This window comes from Microtus ochrogaster, chromosome 18 (assembly GCF_000317375.1).
Source record: "Microtus ochrogaster isolate Prairie Vole_2 chromosome 18, MicOch1.0, whole genome shotgun sequence".
In the NCBI taxonomy this organism is placed as follows: Eukaryota; Metazoa; Chordata; class Mammalia; order Rodentia; family Cricetidae; genus Microtus; species Microtus ochrogaster.
The window spans coordinates 25,463,181-25,478,594 of record NC_022020.1 but is presented as its reverse complement, the minus strand read 5'-3'; the positions used below and the strand labels follow the sequence as shown (position 1 = coordinate 25,478,594).

Sequence of the window (15,414 nt, the reverse complement as noted above, 5' to 3'; positions counted from 1 at the left end):
TTGTATGTCTAGGATCTGTATCCAATTCAAAAGCATGAAGTGGGAGCAGATGAACCGTATGATTTCCCAAGGCCCACGCAAAGTTACTGTACATTACAAGTATTGTTTATGCTTAAATAAGTCCATAGTGAGTATTATAATCTCTAGGAAACCAAAGAGAAAACTAAAAGAAAATATGAGTTTAAGACACATGTTAGAGCTACAGACATCAGTAGGAAGGGGTTGTATGAGGTCCCAGACCCTTCTTTGCCTAAAAAAGGACACTCTGCCAAGACTACACCACCTTGTGCCAATCAAGAGAAACCTAAAAATGAAGCAAGACACTTCTGCCCTCCCTCCAGAAGAGCTCAAAACTCTCATTCTAGGCAGATGAGAAACGCAAGGACTTCTCATCATATTCTTTTCTCTCGGCATAGTACCACTCACTCAGGGAGAAGCAACAGCTTCTGCCATCTCTCCAAGGAGTGGGACATGTGTTCTACATCCTACGTTTCAGGGGGCAGAGCACTACCTGAAGGGCTGGTCTCTTTCTCACAACTCAGAGCACAATTGTAAGCCAGCGTATTGCAGGATGAGTGAGGGAAACCAGTAGTGGTCAATGCGTCACAGGGCCTGCAGTTCACCTGCCCTACCCTAGCAGCTTCTCTCATGAGAAGAAGAAGAGTGGAGCAGGGACCCAATGCTATGACATCTCAGCGGGAAAATCAAGAAATTCTTTCCTGTCTCACCCAAATCAGCACACAAGATTTTAGGTGCCTGGAAATGACTCAGAGCAACAACAAAACGTTGCACCTGGGTGTGGGTGCACACCTTTAATCCCGGCCCTTGGGGGCAGGGGTAGGAGTATCTTTGTGATTTCCAGGTCAGCCTGGCCTACTTAATGAGGTCCCTGCAGCCAGGCCTTCTGGTGAGACCCTGTGTGGAAAAGAGGAAAGAGGAGAGGAGACACTGCCACTCCACGGTTGTCACAGTGCAATGAACCCACACCTGTGCGAGCAGCGTTTATAAGCTCAGGAAAAAAGCAATCAGTGGCTCGCTCCTGCTAGGAGCATAAAACTTTGGGCATAAAACTACAGAAAATATACATCTGTCCAAATGGCTGGATGGAGCCCAAGTTCTTAGACAATTGACGAATAAGGGCCTTTACCTGCACAAAGGTAGGTCAGAGAGATTGGGAGAGGTGGCTGGGGTTTTCTATAAATGAGGGAATGCCAAGACCATATAACAACAGGGGGGGAAAAAACAAGACAACACAAAAGAATTTCTGCTATCTACAAAAAGCAAGTGTGAAGACATAGAGGCCAGTGAATTCTGACAGTGTTTAAGTAACCAACACAAAATGTCCAATGAACTCAAGAAAATATAACATTAGCAGAAAAGAATTTCAACAGAGATGGAGTCATTGCCTTAATGCAATTCAACAGCACACATTACCAGGAAAAGACACAGGAGCTTCAAGGTGGAATGTTTGAATTTACTCAGGAAGAGAGGAAAAACTAAAACAGAACCTTAAAGACTGAAGAAGGACTAAGACTTACGGGGTCTAAAGAGTGAGCCAATATGTGGGCTGTGATTCACAGAGAGAAGAGGAAGACAAGCAGAAATCTTAGAGAATGTATGGCCTAAATGCCCCAAATCTGGGCATGAAATTGTCAGAGCAAAGAACCTTAAGGTAGTTCAGCTAGGATGAAGCTGAGTAAAGCCTCATCTACACGCTCATTGCTAAGAGTCGACAATGAAGAGAGAATTTTGACCGCAGCAAGGAACATATACAAGGGAACACTGATAAAGCTTATCGGAAGATTTCTCAGTGAAAAATTTGCACGCTAGAAAATATATTCAAAGTCCTGAAGGAAAACAACCACCGAGCAAGAATCCCATGTCCAGTAATAAATAAAATTGTGAAGAAAATGAAAAACCACATATGAAACTTCAAATTAAAGACGATAGTAAGACTGACCTTTCCAGAGGAGTCCCCTGTGGGCTGCAACTGATCCTCTCTGTCCCTTGAATCAGATAAACTGGGGCTGAAGGCCATGAGGTCAGTCTTAGGTGGATACTCCCCAGAGCACACCCTTTGCCTTCTTTGCTGACAGTACGACCAGCTCCCCACTGCGCTGGAGCACACCATTACTGGTTTTCCAGGCACACACACGCTCTCATTGGGAACAGCGGAGCAGCGCAGAGCGGTGTACAGCAGCAGGGTGAGCACTAACAGGCTGGACACCGCGCAGATGGCGATGATCAGATACACGTTGACATCTACCAGTGATGCCTCCGAGTTTGTGACACTCATGGACACTCGCGATGGAGTCTTTGGTACCTGGCCATTCTCTACCAGCGTCACCAACACCGTGGCGGTAACAGTCATTGCTGGATCACCATGGTCCTTCACCAGCACCAGAAGGTTCTGGCGCAGCGAATCCGCCTCATCCAAGATGCGCGTGGTACTAATCTCGCCCGTGTACAGACCCACCCGGAAAGGGCTACGGGAATTGCCTGCCGGCGACTGTAGCTCATAAGACAGCCACGCATTATAGCCAGAATCCGCATCCACAGCGCGCACCTTCGCCACTACATGGCCCGCACCCACTGACCTTGACACCAGCCGGCTCACCACTCCACCAGACACTCCTGCCTCGGGTTCCAGCAGCAGGGGCGCATTGTCGTTCTCGTCCAGCACAAACACCTGCAGAGTCACATTGCTGCCCAGGGAAGGCACACCTGCATCCCTCGCACTCACCTGGAACTGCAGCAGCTCCAGCTCCTCATGGTCCAGAGGCTGCAGCGCAAACACCTTGCCGCTCTCCGCGTGCACAGACACGAAGCTCGACAGCGAGCGCTCCCCCACCCGCCTCTCCACCAGCGAGTAGGACACCAGCGCGTTCTCCTGCGCATCCGCGTCCTTGGCCGACACTGTGAAGATGTGCGCGCCAGGCGGGTTGTTCTCCTTCACGAACACCGTGTATTCGGGCTGCGCGAACGCGGGCGCATTGTCATTCACGTCAGCCACCTCCACGGACACGCTGGCTGTGACCCACAGCGAGGGCGAGCCCGCGTCCCGGGCTGTCACCACCACCTTATAGTCAGGTGTGGTCTCTCTGTCCAGGGCGCTGTCCAGCACTAGTGAATAGTAATTCTTGAAGGTGGACACCAGCTTAAAGGGGACATGAGGGGTCAGGGAGCAGGTCACCTGCCCGTTGACACCCATGTCCCTATCAGACACACTGATGAGCGCGATGACGGTGCCCACTGGAGCATTCTCTAGGATTGGAAGCGACAGAGATTTGAATTCCAGCTCTGGGACGTTATCATTGATGTCTTCAACTTCTACAATAACTTTACAGTGTCCCGAAAGCGGGACTTGTCCCTTGTCAATGCCCTCTATGAGAATTTCATAGGATTTGCATTCTTCAAAATCAATGGATCCCTTTACAGCAATCTGTCCTGTAACTGGGTCTATGTGGAATTTGCGTTTCACGTTTGGTGAAACATCCGTCGAAAATGAGTACATAATATCTCCATTCACACCTTCATCTAAATCAGAGGCATTGACTTTGATTACCAGTGTCCCATTTGGGACATTTTCTGGTAACTTTACCGTGTAGAGGGATCTGTCAAAAACTGGAGAATTATCGTTGATGTCCAGCACTGTAACGAGTAACTCAACAGAGCCAGTCAGCTCGGGTTTGCCTCCGTCGGTAGCTGTGAGCAATAGAAAAATCTCTGGAGTTTCCTCTCGGTCTAAGGATTTTCGTAATACAAGTCCAAGACCTTTTACCCGTTCATCGGTGGATGGTTTTTCCAAAGAAAAATAGTCATTGGGACTTAGCCTATAAGTCAGCAGAGCATTGGTTCCAATATCTGCATCTGATGCGCCCTCTAGTGGAAACCAAGTGTCAAGAGGCCTTAATTCCGCAATGTACAGATTCTTTTGTGTCGCAGGGAATATGGGAGGATTGTCGTTAATATCCCTCACCTCCACCTCCACGTGGAAAACCTGAAGCGGCCGGTCCACAATCACCTCCAGGTGGATGCTACACTCTGCGCTCCGCCCACACAGCGCCTCCCGGTCGATCCGAGAATTCACAAACAAAATGCCATTCTGCAGATTTACCTCCAGAAGGTCCCCGCGGTCCTTGGACGCCACCCTGAACAGGCGGGGCACCAGCTCCGCCAGCTCCAGCCCCAGGTCCTGAGCGATGCGGCCCACAAAGGTTCCGTGTTTGGCCTCCTCCGGGATGGAGTAGTGGAGCTGGCTGTTCCCTCCCTTCCAGATTGCAAGAAGCAAAAAAGAGAAAAGCAGGCGCCGTGATTCCTGGCCACTTCCCCAGAAAAATTCCATCTCAAGTGCACAATCCTTTGTTCTGATCAGGGATCCTCTCAGAGATAGAACTCTAATCCGTCAGTCCACAGCCACTGCATCCTCCATTGTCCAGATCCGGGATGGTGTATGCAGCTTTCCGGGAAGAATGGAAATGGCTTTTCCTTTAGGCTGTCTCCTGTCGGATTTATTTTATGGTAAAGAGCGACATCATGTGGCCCCAAACTGTAAGTATGAGTTCCTGAAATGTACAACACTAAAAATTGCCTTCTTTATTCCTTTGGCCTCTCAAATAGGTTTTTCCGCTTTGCAAAATAGAGTTATATTTTTCAGGTATGCGTTCCGTACCAGTGATTAAATGTGTGTGATCTTTTGTTTTACCAGAACATCAACTTCTAATACAATAGGAATTCTTTTTTCATGTAGGTTTTAAGTATTTACAGAGACCCAACTGTCATTAATATAAACTTTGTAAACATGCAGTGGTGAGGTGTAGATTAGGGAAATTCATGACAGATTCTTTGTGCACCATCAAATGATGGGTTATGATTGCTAATGACACTCTGTTCATCCTTGGGTTTGCAGTGTTGGTTCTGAATCTTGAGAGAAGCAATATTTACGGAACCACTGATTCTAAGTACAAGTCATCCAAAGGGAAGTTTGCAGATACTGTTTTAAGCAATCAAAGTCTGTTAGCGTTCGATTGACTTTCTTCCCGGAATCACAGAAGGGCTGGATGTCCATGGGAGATTTAATGTGGAATTTGAAACAGGTAGTAAGTAGTTTGTGTTGAAGAACTTTCCACATTATTTTATTCTAAGGAACTTCACCTCCTACGAGCAAATGTGGTAGTCTCATTTGCCTTCCCAAAGTTTGTAAATTTCAGGTGCTTTCTGGAGTTCAACGGCCTAGATTTCTATTTCCTCGCATTGTTCTCATGTATTTTAGAAAGAGGATAATTTCTTACCTCTGAAAAAGCATTCATTAGCAAACCGACACACCCTCTTTGTCCATTAAGTAATGGGTTCAGAAAATAAGAGTCTCTGTGTAATTTGTTAACATAAGACATAAAGTTAAATAACTCTCTACAAACCAATCTCACACACTTTGTAACCATTTTAAAAGCTCCCCAAATTATGAGCCATTTTATGATTAAAGCAACTGGACAGTTATTTTACCCTCTTTGATTATCTGCAACACCAAGACTGCATTGTTTGGCTCATTTGTTACTTTAATTTCTCCTTCACAACCCTTTAAGTATGTGTGTCCTCTTTTGAAATAATACTTTTAATGTTAAGTATTATATTTAATATTAGTACCTCAGAGGTATTCAAATAATGTTTTGCAGGATATTTACCCAACACAACTGGTTTTCTTTTCTTTTCACGTTTGAGACAGGGTTTTATTTACCCCAGGATATCCTTGAACTCACAGTGTAGCCATGGTTGACCCTAAATATCTGACTCCCCTGCCCTGAGTGCTATATCACAGGCATGAACCACCAAAAGTTTCATGGGGTGCTGGGCACAGAACTCAGTGCTTCTTGCATACTAGACAAGCCCTTTAGAAAGTGGACTACATCCCCAGTCCCGGTTCGTTTATTATCTTCTTAATAAAATATATTAATGAGAGGTTAAAACTCATGGGTCTCAACACTTTAATTTTCTAGAGATAGAAATCTATAGACGATATAAATCTATATAAGACACTGACCTGAGTAGGATATATTTCAATTTAAGAAGCCTGGGTTTTACCTTAATCTTCATGCCACATTTTGCCAGGCATGATCTTTGATTCATCCAGGGTTTTAATGGACAATGGAGAGTTCCCAACAAATAAAGTTTTTATTGTTGTTGTTTTTCGAGACAGGGTTTCTCTGTAGTTTTTGGAACCTGTCCTGGAACTAGCTCTTGTAGACCAGGCTGGTCTCGAACTCACAGAGATCCGCCTGACTCTGCCTCCCGAGTGCTGGGATTAAAGGCGTGCGCCACCACCGCCCGGCTTCAAATAAAGTTATTTTTATACAGCCTTAGCAAAGGAGGAGATGGTGGAGGTGCCTCTGCAGACTACTTTTGCATCTTAAATTCATAAGTTTCTTTCTTCCAAGTTTGTTTACATTTTAAAAAAATCAAGTTATCAAAAAAATAATTTTAAGCCTCCCTCTCTGTGAAAAGCCTCTATCCTTTCCTCTCTCACTCACATAAACACTAATTTCTGAATCTAAACAGAAATAAACATACTCTCACTGAATGGCCAAAGGATTCTTTTTCAAATTATCAAAGACGTAAAACATACTGGAAGAAGCCACAAGAAGTACATTCCCTTTGTTTTATTCACAGAGCCTGTAGATGTGTAGGTTGGGGGATGCAACAGAACAGGAGTGGATATTTGTGACAGTTGGTCTTCATTGTTAACTTGATTTCCAACAACCCTAATGGCAGCCACCCTCCGAGTGTATCCGTGAGAGATATTCTGGGTACGTTAATTGAGGTGAGAAGCTTAATTCTGAAAGTGGGCAAAACCATCCCACAGCTGGGTTCTTGCTTTGAATCAAAAGCAGAAGGGCTGTGCACTGGTGTTCAACACTCTCTGCTTCCTGACCACAGACAGGCACAAGCTGACCTGCTGCCAAGACTTCCCCGTCATGATGGACCGTACCCTGGAACTGCGAGCAAAAGCAAACCTTTCCTTTTCAAAGTTGATTTTATCAGGAGTTTGTCACAGATGCAAGATAAATAACTAATACAATACTTATTTGAAACGAATACATATTAAATAAATAAATAAATACTCATTTTGCAGCCAGTGCAAAGAATTCGTGGGTAAAAAGCAGTTGCCATGAAAACTTGCAATTGAGTTCGATCTCCAGAATACATGGAGGAAAGATAGTTGTCAACTCCCACAACCTGCCCTCTGATCTCTATATGTGTGACACACGTGCATTAATTAATTGGTCAACAAATCAATTAATTATTCTCTTTTATGGCTCAAATACATATCTATAGAGAAAAGGAAACCCTTCAAATTTATTCAAGCCATCTTCACTGAAGTTCAAGTCCAAGTGGACTGTTTGAAATCCTATCTCAAAATTATTCAAAAAAAAGTATATCTTTGGAAGTATTTTAATCAAGCATTTCAAGAAGAGCTGGATTAGAAGATGAAAGGAAGAGGAACTCTGGATGACCCTGTGACCTACAGCAGGATGATAACAAACTGATAAAGTAAGTATTGAATTGAGGTTGGATGTGCCACGGCAGATACTTGATGAATGAAAGAGCAGAGAAGGATGATTCTGGGAGAGAAAATGGAAAAGGGAAAGAGAAAAGATAAAGAAAACATATTTCATATGTTGGACTAATCACATGTATGAAGTGCTAATCAGGTTTTATTTGAGTATTAGTTCTCTCTGGAAACAAGGGGAACTGGATGGGAGTCCAAGTATTTTGTAAGAGAAATGGACATATGCATTGCAAAAAATAACTGAAGAATAGTCCCACTTAAGTTTTATTTGCTATCAATTATCTGAAGGTTTCTTATTGCAAAGCAGATAGATATTCATGGCCCAAACTGAAAATAACTTCACAATATTAAAGATATGTTTCAATTTTCAGGGCAAAAATAGGAGGATAACATGTGAAATGCGTTTTTATGAAAGGTGTTTTCAGAACCTTGTTTCACTTTGATTCTCATAATTTTTAATGTAACACTTAAAGTGTCACTATGGAGATGAGATAGCTAGCGGTTAAGAGCACCTATGTGCATGTACCAAACACATACATAATTTAAATTTTTAATTGAAATCACTGTGGAATAAAATGTAATACTCTCACAATAAATATATTCAAATGTTTTCAAAATAATACTTTTAATCTAATGAAAAACTATTTTCAATTTGGGTAATTTGTTAAAAACAAGTCTGTATATAATTTTTAAACTACGATCCCAGTAAAATTTCTTCAGCATTAGCCCCTTCTTGTAGTTGAAAGGATCCTAATGTCCTGTGAGTGATAAGTCAAATAAAATTCTTACTGGTGACCATCTCTAAATACCAACCATGATTAACGAATGGTTCAGTAAGTGGGCCAGTGACTGTCCTACTAGTTCTTCCTAAAAATCCTTGAGAAAGAAGAAAAGATGCTGAAGCTTTGCACAGGGGTTAGTGACAGGGAGCTGGAGCCAGGGGCTCTACGTGATGCTATTCACACAAGAAGAGAATGGTTCCAATTTGTACACAGACCGCGGGAAAATAACCCTACCACCGTATTCATCAACAAACACACTTGTCAATTCAGCACACAATTTAGACAAGAACCTACCGTTTTAGTGGCAAAATTAGTAAGTGTAAAGGGCTCAACAGAAAGAACGTGAATAGAATAATTTTAACCCATCTCCAAGGAGTAAAATGTTAGCATATAAAACGAGACCAATTTAGAGGGGGAAATTACTCACTTTGACGGAGAAATCAATGTCTGAGACCAGTTTGTCCTCTTTCTCCTGATTAACTGGGCAGGGTGTAAGACTTGGGCTGAAGGCCATGAGGTCGGCCTTGGGTGGACCCTCTCCAGAGCACACTCTTTGTCTCCTCTGCTGTGAGTATGACCAGGTCCCCATCGCGCTGGAGCACACCAGCACGGGCTTCCCCGGAGCACAGGCTCCATCAGTGGGCGTCGCCGAGCAGCGCAGCGCGGTGTACAGCAGCAGCGTGAGCACCAACAGGCTGGACACCGCGCAGATGGCGATGATCAGGTACACGTTAACATCCACCAGCGATGCCTCCCTGCCCGCAGAATTCACCAAAGTCCGTGACGGGGCATTTGCCGTGTGCCCATTCTCCACCAGAGACACTAGCAAGGTGGCTGTGGCTGTCAGCACTGGCTCGCCATGGTCCTTCACCAGCACCAGTAGGCGCTGTTTTGGCGCATCTGTCTCGTCTAGGACACGAGTGGTGCTGATTTCACCTGTGTACAGACCCACCTGGAACGGAAGGCGCCCGCTGCCTGTGGCCGACTGCAGCTCATAGGACAGCCAAGCATTGTAGCCAGAGTCTGCATCCACTGCGCGCACCTTTGACACCACGTGTCCAGCACCCACTGACCGCGACACAAGTTGACTAAATTCACCAGCAGTTCCAATTGTCTGAGGCCCCAGCACCATGGGCGCATTGTCGTTCTCGTCCAGCACAAACACCTGCAGAGTAACATTGCTGCCCAGGGAAGGCACACCAGCATCCCGCGCGCTCACCTGGAACTGCAGCAGCTCCAGCTCCTCATGGTCCAGAGGCTGCAGGGCGAACACCTTGCCGCTCTCCGCGTGCACAGACACGAAGCTCGACAGCGAGCGCTCGCCCACCCTCCGCTCCACCAGCGAGTAGGACACCAGCGCGTTCTCCTGCGCATCCGCGTCCGTGGCCGACACCGTGAAGATGTGCGAGCCAGGCGGGTTGTTCTCCTTCACGAACACCGTGTATTCCGGCTGCGCAAACGTGGGTGCATTGTCGTTCACGTCAGCCACCTCCACGGACACGCTGGCTGTGGCCCACAGCGATGGCGAGCCCCCATCCCGGGCTGTCACCACCACCTTATAGTAAGCTGTGGTCTCTCTGTCCAGGGCGCTGTCCAGCACGAGCGAATAGTAATTCTTGAAGGTGGATACCAGTTTGAAGGGGACTTGAGGGGTCAGGGAACAGGTCACCTGCCCATTGGCTCCAGAGTCACGGTCTGACACACTGATCAGGGCGATCACGGTGCCAGGTGCAGAATTTTCTAACACGGGAATTGATAGTGATTTGATGATCAATTCAGGCACATTATCGTTAACGTCCACAATTTCAACGAGAACCGTGCAGTGGTCTGTCATTGGAGGGGTTCCCTTGTCTGCTGCCTCTACCTGGATTTCAAAAGATTTCGTTTCCTCGAAATCTATGTTGTCTTTCACAGTGATGTGTCCATTAACCGGGTCTAAGTGGAATTTTGACAGGATCTCAGCTGACATATCCGTGTGGAAAGAATATACAATGTCCTTATTTACTCCTTCATCCAAATCAGAGGCGTTGACATCCACTACTACGGTACCATTTGGTGCGTTTTCGGATAATCTGACTTTGTAGAGCGTCCTCTCAAATGCGGGGGCGTTGTCGTTCACATCTAGGACAGTGATTTTCACTTGAGTGGTGCCAGTTAGCTCCGGTTTCCCGCCATCAACTGCCGTTATCAGTAAATGATGTTCGGGAATGTCCTCTCGATTTAAAAGTTTTTTCAACACTAGTCCCAGGGATTTAACTTCCTCATCTTTTCTTTTGACGTCTAAAGTAAAATACTCACTGGAGTTAAGACTGTAAGTCAACAATGAATTTGTTCCGATATCTGAGTCTGAAGCGCCCTCTAGCGAAAACCGAGAGCCAAGCTGTCGAGATTCAGAAATAAACAGATTCTTTGTGGACACTGGAAATACCGGCGGGTTGTCGTTAATGTCCCTCACCTCCACCTCCACGTGGAAAACCTGCAGCGGCCGGTCCACGATTACCTCCAGGTGGATGCTACACTCCGCGCTCCGCCCGCACAGCGCCTCCCGGTCGATCCGAGAATTCACAAATAAAATGCCATTCTGCAGATTTACCTCCAGAAGGTCCCCGCGGTCCTTGGATGCCACCCTGAACAGGCGGGGTACCAGCTCTGCCAGCTCCAGCCCCAGGTCCTGCGCGATGCGGCCCACGAAGGTTCCGTGTTTGGCCTCCTCGGGGACGGAGTAGTGGAGCTGGCCACTCCCTGCCTCCCAGGCTGAGAGGAGCAGAAGCCAGAGCAGCAGGCGCTGATCTTCTCTCCAAGAAAACACCATCGCAAGCCCCTTCCAAACGTTTGGTCGCTCTCACACTGATCCAGAATTTCTTAAATATTTTCAGTTTTTTTATTCTTCACATCTTAAACCCCATACCGTTACCATTTTGTCTGAGACTGCGACGAAAAGGATCATGTGAATGTGTAAAACCCGCTGCGTTTAATGAAGGAACTTGTGGTGGACAGCGACACCAAGTGGCTAAATGTGTAAGTATTTAATGTGTTTATTTTCTTATATGTCTAATTTGAATTGTCCCCAGATTTTGTGTTTTGACCTGTGATTTCCTTCAAGTAGTCACCAAAGAGTTTGTTTTTAACCAGAACATAGCCTTACATTTTTTATAAAATCTCTCCAATTCATGGCTTCACTGCTAATAATGGGCTCTCTGTATGATAGGCACACAGTTGCTCTCAACGGAGTTTTCCCATTAAATTTTCACAACAATCTTCTAAGATGAATTTTAATATGAGTCATTGATTACAAGTACATACAGACTAAAATTAAAAGGGGCTTTAACTTATGGTGTCAGGGTAAAATCCCATTCAGAATTACAGTCTCAAAGTACAAAAATGAAAGATAAGTATTTGATATCTGTGACAATGAAGGTATAAGGTATGAAAATAAGTAATAAATGTGTGAATATCTATTAATACACGTTTTATATGATTTTGGCATTACCAACTTACTGAAAAATAGGCTGACTTGCAATTGTTAATTTAGAACATGTGTAAATCGCCCCAGGTCCTTTATTCAAGCATAGCGTCTTTGTTAACTGTCTTTACTAGTATTTATATAAAGATGTCAGGTCGCACTCATTCATTTTCTTACTTACTGGGGATTGAAGCCAGTGCCTCAAGCACCTAGGCAAGAGCCCTGCCACTGAGCTGTAACCCCAGCCCAGAGTTAGTCTTTCTCAGTGAAGTTCTTTTGTAGATGTATTTTCTGCCACAGGACAACACTGTGTGGTTTGGATATTTGTTATACTCACATTGCACCAATAAGGACATTGTTTTTAAATTTCAACACTGTGTATGCATTACAATTTACATGTATATTATAAAATGAAATGATTATGGTCCTAGCGACCTCCTCTCTGGATGAATTTCTGTACCAAGTAGCTTCAAAAGGTTTCATGCGACTAAGGGTTGCTATGCACACCCATCATCCTAGGATGTAGGAGGCTGAGGCAGGAAGATCATGAGCTGAAGATCAACCTAAAATCGGGACCCAACCCAAACAAACAGGATCTGAGAGATGGGTCAGTGGGTACAACCATATACTGTCAAGCCTGCCAAAATGATTTCAATTCCTGCGACACAATGACTCCTGAAATTTGTCTTGTGACTTGCACACTCACTCACACACATACATCCACAAAACGTAAGTGTTAAGAGAGAAGAGGAAGAAAAGTTGAAAACATTGTCAATTTAAAAAAAAGACAAAGAGATAATTAACATTGGAACATGAGTCACTAGGCAACATTTATAAGACTGGGCAATGAAATGTTCTTTTAAAATGTATTTTATATATATGAGTGTTCTACTTGCATGTATGTCTGCATGACAGAAGAGGGAGTCAGGTCCCATTCCAGATGGTTGTGAGCCATCATGTGGTTGTTGGGAATTGAACTCAGGACCTCTGGAAGAGCAGACAGTGTTCTTAACTACTGAACCATCTCTCCAGTCCCCAGTGATGAAATATTTTAAAGATCTCTGTGAATTCACTAATAAACACAAGGTATGAGTCCTCTAAGCATTTTAAAGTTAGACCAGAATACTCATGGAAAGGGAAAATTTAGATATTCATGCAGAAAAAGAAACTGTCCATACTATGACTTGTAGGCAGAATAGTTTAAAGAGAAATTTAGCACATAATTTAAGTATTAGAAGAAAAGGATTTTATAGAAGGTCCAGGTTCTTTTGTTTCATTGACTAAAATCCAATATTCAATTAACTCACATTTTATCATCTTTGTTTAAATTAAAATAAAATAAATTACAAATATTACACTGAATAAATAAATGAACATTTTAAATTAACTTTTCAAATAAGGATAAGTGAAGAGTTACATTAATGATAACTGTTAACAATCAACAGATAATTTCTAATAGACTCTGCTGTGATAGCTCATAAAGAATTAGATAAATGCTTAGTATGTTTTGTTTGTTCTTTTCCATTCTGATGATTGAACCTAGGGCCTCTCGTCCATTACAGGGCTTTTATTGTTCTTGTTTTGTTTTGAGACAGGGCCTCATTGTATAGCCTTATGTGATCTCACTACGTAGACCAGATCTCATAGAGATCCACCTACCTCTGCTTCCAGTGTTTTAAACACCCACTGCAGGGGTTTCCAGAGGAAATGCAATGGTCCATGCTGGGCCTTGCACTTTGGAAAAACCCCAGTTCCACAAGTAACATGCTCACAAACTAGGTAACAGGGTAAGCTCAGGATGAAGGAAAGTGTAAACTGGCAAAGAGTGAGAAGTGGCCGGCATCTTCACAGAAGGAAACCTGCCTGAGTTAGCCTATTAACACTGGGTTGATGACCGCTGAGCACTAGCCTGAAGACTAGAACACAGTACCCTTCACTTGTACAAAGAAAAGGGAAAGATGTGGATGCTTGGCCAAACCGGTTTGTCTTCAGACAAAGACTAACTATTCAGTCCTGTTGGCATGAAAACTGCTATGTGGGTCAGCCTAGACTGAAACTCACAGTGATCCATCTGCCTCTGCCTCCCAAATGTTATGATTAAAGGCGTATACCACCATACCCAGGTCCAATACAATGTTTTTTTCTTTCTTTTCTTTTATTTCTTTACTTCTTTTTTTGAGACAGCGTTTCTCTCTGTGTAGCTTTGGCCATGCTGAAACTCACTCTGTAGACCAGAGATTTGCCTGCCTCTGCCTCTGCTTAAACAATGGGATTAAAGGCATGTGCCACCACATCCACCCCAGTGTAATCTTTAAATGTCTAAATCTGAAGGGTTCTTTCCTAAGTACATTCTCTCTTTTGGTTGAAAACCCAAAGATTTTTATAATAGTTCATCTTTATCACCCAATTTTGGTCATTCTCCTTATTAAGGACAAATAAGTTACCCAGCATTCCTTGATGCTGATGTGTATTGTAAAAGCCAATGATATATAGAGCCTGGCATTCATGTTTTAAAGAGAAAATCTGGAAAATTTCCAGAGTAAAGATTATATTATGCTAAACAGATTCTCATACAATGAGTAGTAATCTATGTTTAGAAATGTTCTAAATTTTAAAGCCCTTTTAAATTTTCTAATTTGGGCTTTTACATCTTTGAAAAGAAAACATTTAGGAGTAATATTGAATTATTATGCTCTGGTGCCAGTGAGTTGGCTCAGCAGGTAGAAGTCTTGCCTTGCAAGGCTAGTGACCTGCCTTAGCTCTCGACAGCCCAAATAAAAAGTAGAGAGACCAACTACACAAAATGTCCCTTGAGGTCCACACACTGTAGGACTTCACTCCATACACCTACAGCCACACACCAGAATCATGCCCACACACAATAATAAATAAATAAATAAATAAATAAATAAATAAATAAATAAATAAATAAAAGTTTAAATAGCAGGTTTTCCTGGGTGTTCTTCCCAATTATTCAAGGTCTGATTACTCACACAGAGATTTCGTCACGAACCTAACAATGAAAGTGAGAATATTTAAGAGAATTGTTCTACGGGCAGGAATTTGATACCTAATGTACAAGTACCTCACAACAGCACAGTAATATAAAATAAAGGCGGAGCGTTAGGTCTAAATATTTAGCTGGAATCATGAACAATACAAAAATAGTAACGTTCTTGGCAAGATAAAAAAAATCTTAAACCTACCTTTGCTAAGTATTCTGACTCTAAGGGCGGCTGTCTCTCCTCTGCTGATTCCGGACCTTGGGATAGGCTGGGGCTGAAGGCCATGAGGTCGGTCTTGGGCGGACCCTCGCCAGAGCACACCCTCTGCCGCCTCTGCTGTGAGAATGACCAGGTCCCCACCTCGCTGGAGCACACCAGCACGGGCTTCCCCAGAGCACAGGCTCCATCTGTGGGAGTCGCTGAGCAGCGCAGCGCGGTGTACAGCAGCAGCGTGAGCACCAGCAGGCTGGACACCGCGCAGATGGCGATGATCAGGTACACGTTGACATCCACCAGCGATACCTCTCGGCCAGTGGCATCTACCAACGTTTTTGACGAGGCTTTTGGAGCTTGGCTGTTCTCAAGCAGAGAAACGAGCAC

At 44.0% G+C, this 15,414-nt stretch overlaps 2 protein-coding genes across 5 annotated transcripts in view; both read right to left on the bottom strand.

Moving 5' to 3' along the window:
- The window catches only part of LOC101983064 (protocadherin alpha-C2), a 213,685-nt gene extending 202,344 nt beyond the window's left edge, over positions 1-11,341 (bottom strand). The window contains exon 1 of one of the 4 annotated variants that reach the window (XM_026783621.1): positions 8,774-11,341. In XM_026783621.1, the coding sequence (XP_026639422.1) occupies positions 8,774-11,158 (2,385 nt within the window). In that variant the 5' untranslated portion in view covers positions 11,159-11,341. Of the gene's footprint in view, positions 1-1,960; positions 4,471-8,773 lie in introns of those variants that run through there. The other 3 variants (XM_026783620.1, XM_026783618.1, XM_026783622.1) reach the window with 3 other exon arrangements.
- Positions 11,342-14,946: 3,605 nt separating this feature from the next.
- The window catches only part of LOC101981381 (protocadherin alpha-2), a 3,341-nt gene continuing 2,873 nt past the window's right edge, over positions 14,947-15,414 (bottom strand). The window contains exon 2 of the mRNA XM_026783571.1: positions 14,947-15,405. Within this exon, the coding sequence (XP_026639372.1) occupies positions 14,947-15,405 (459 nt within the window). The remainder of the gene's footprint in view (positions 15,406-15,414) is intronic.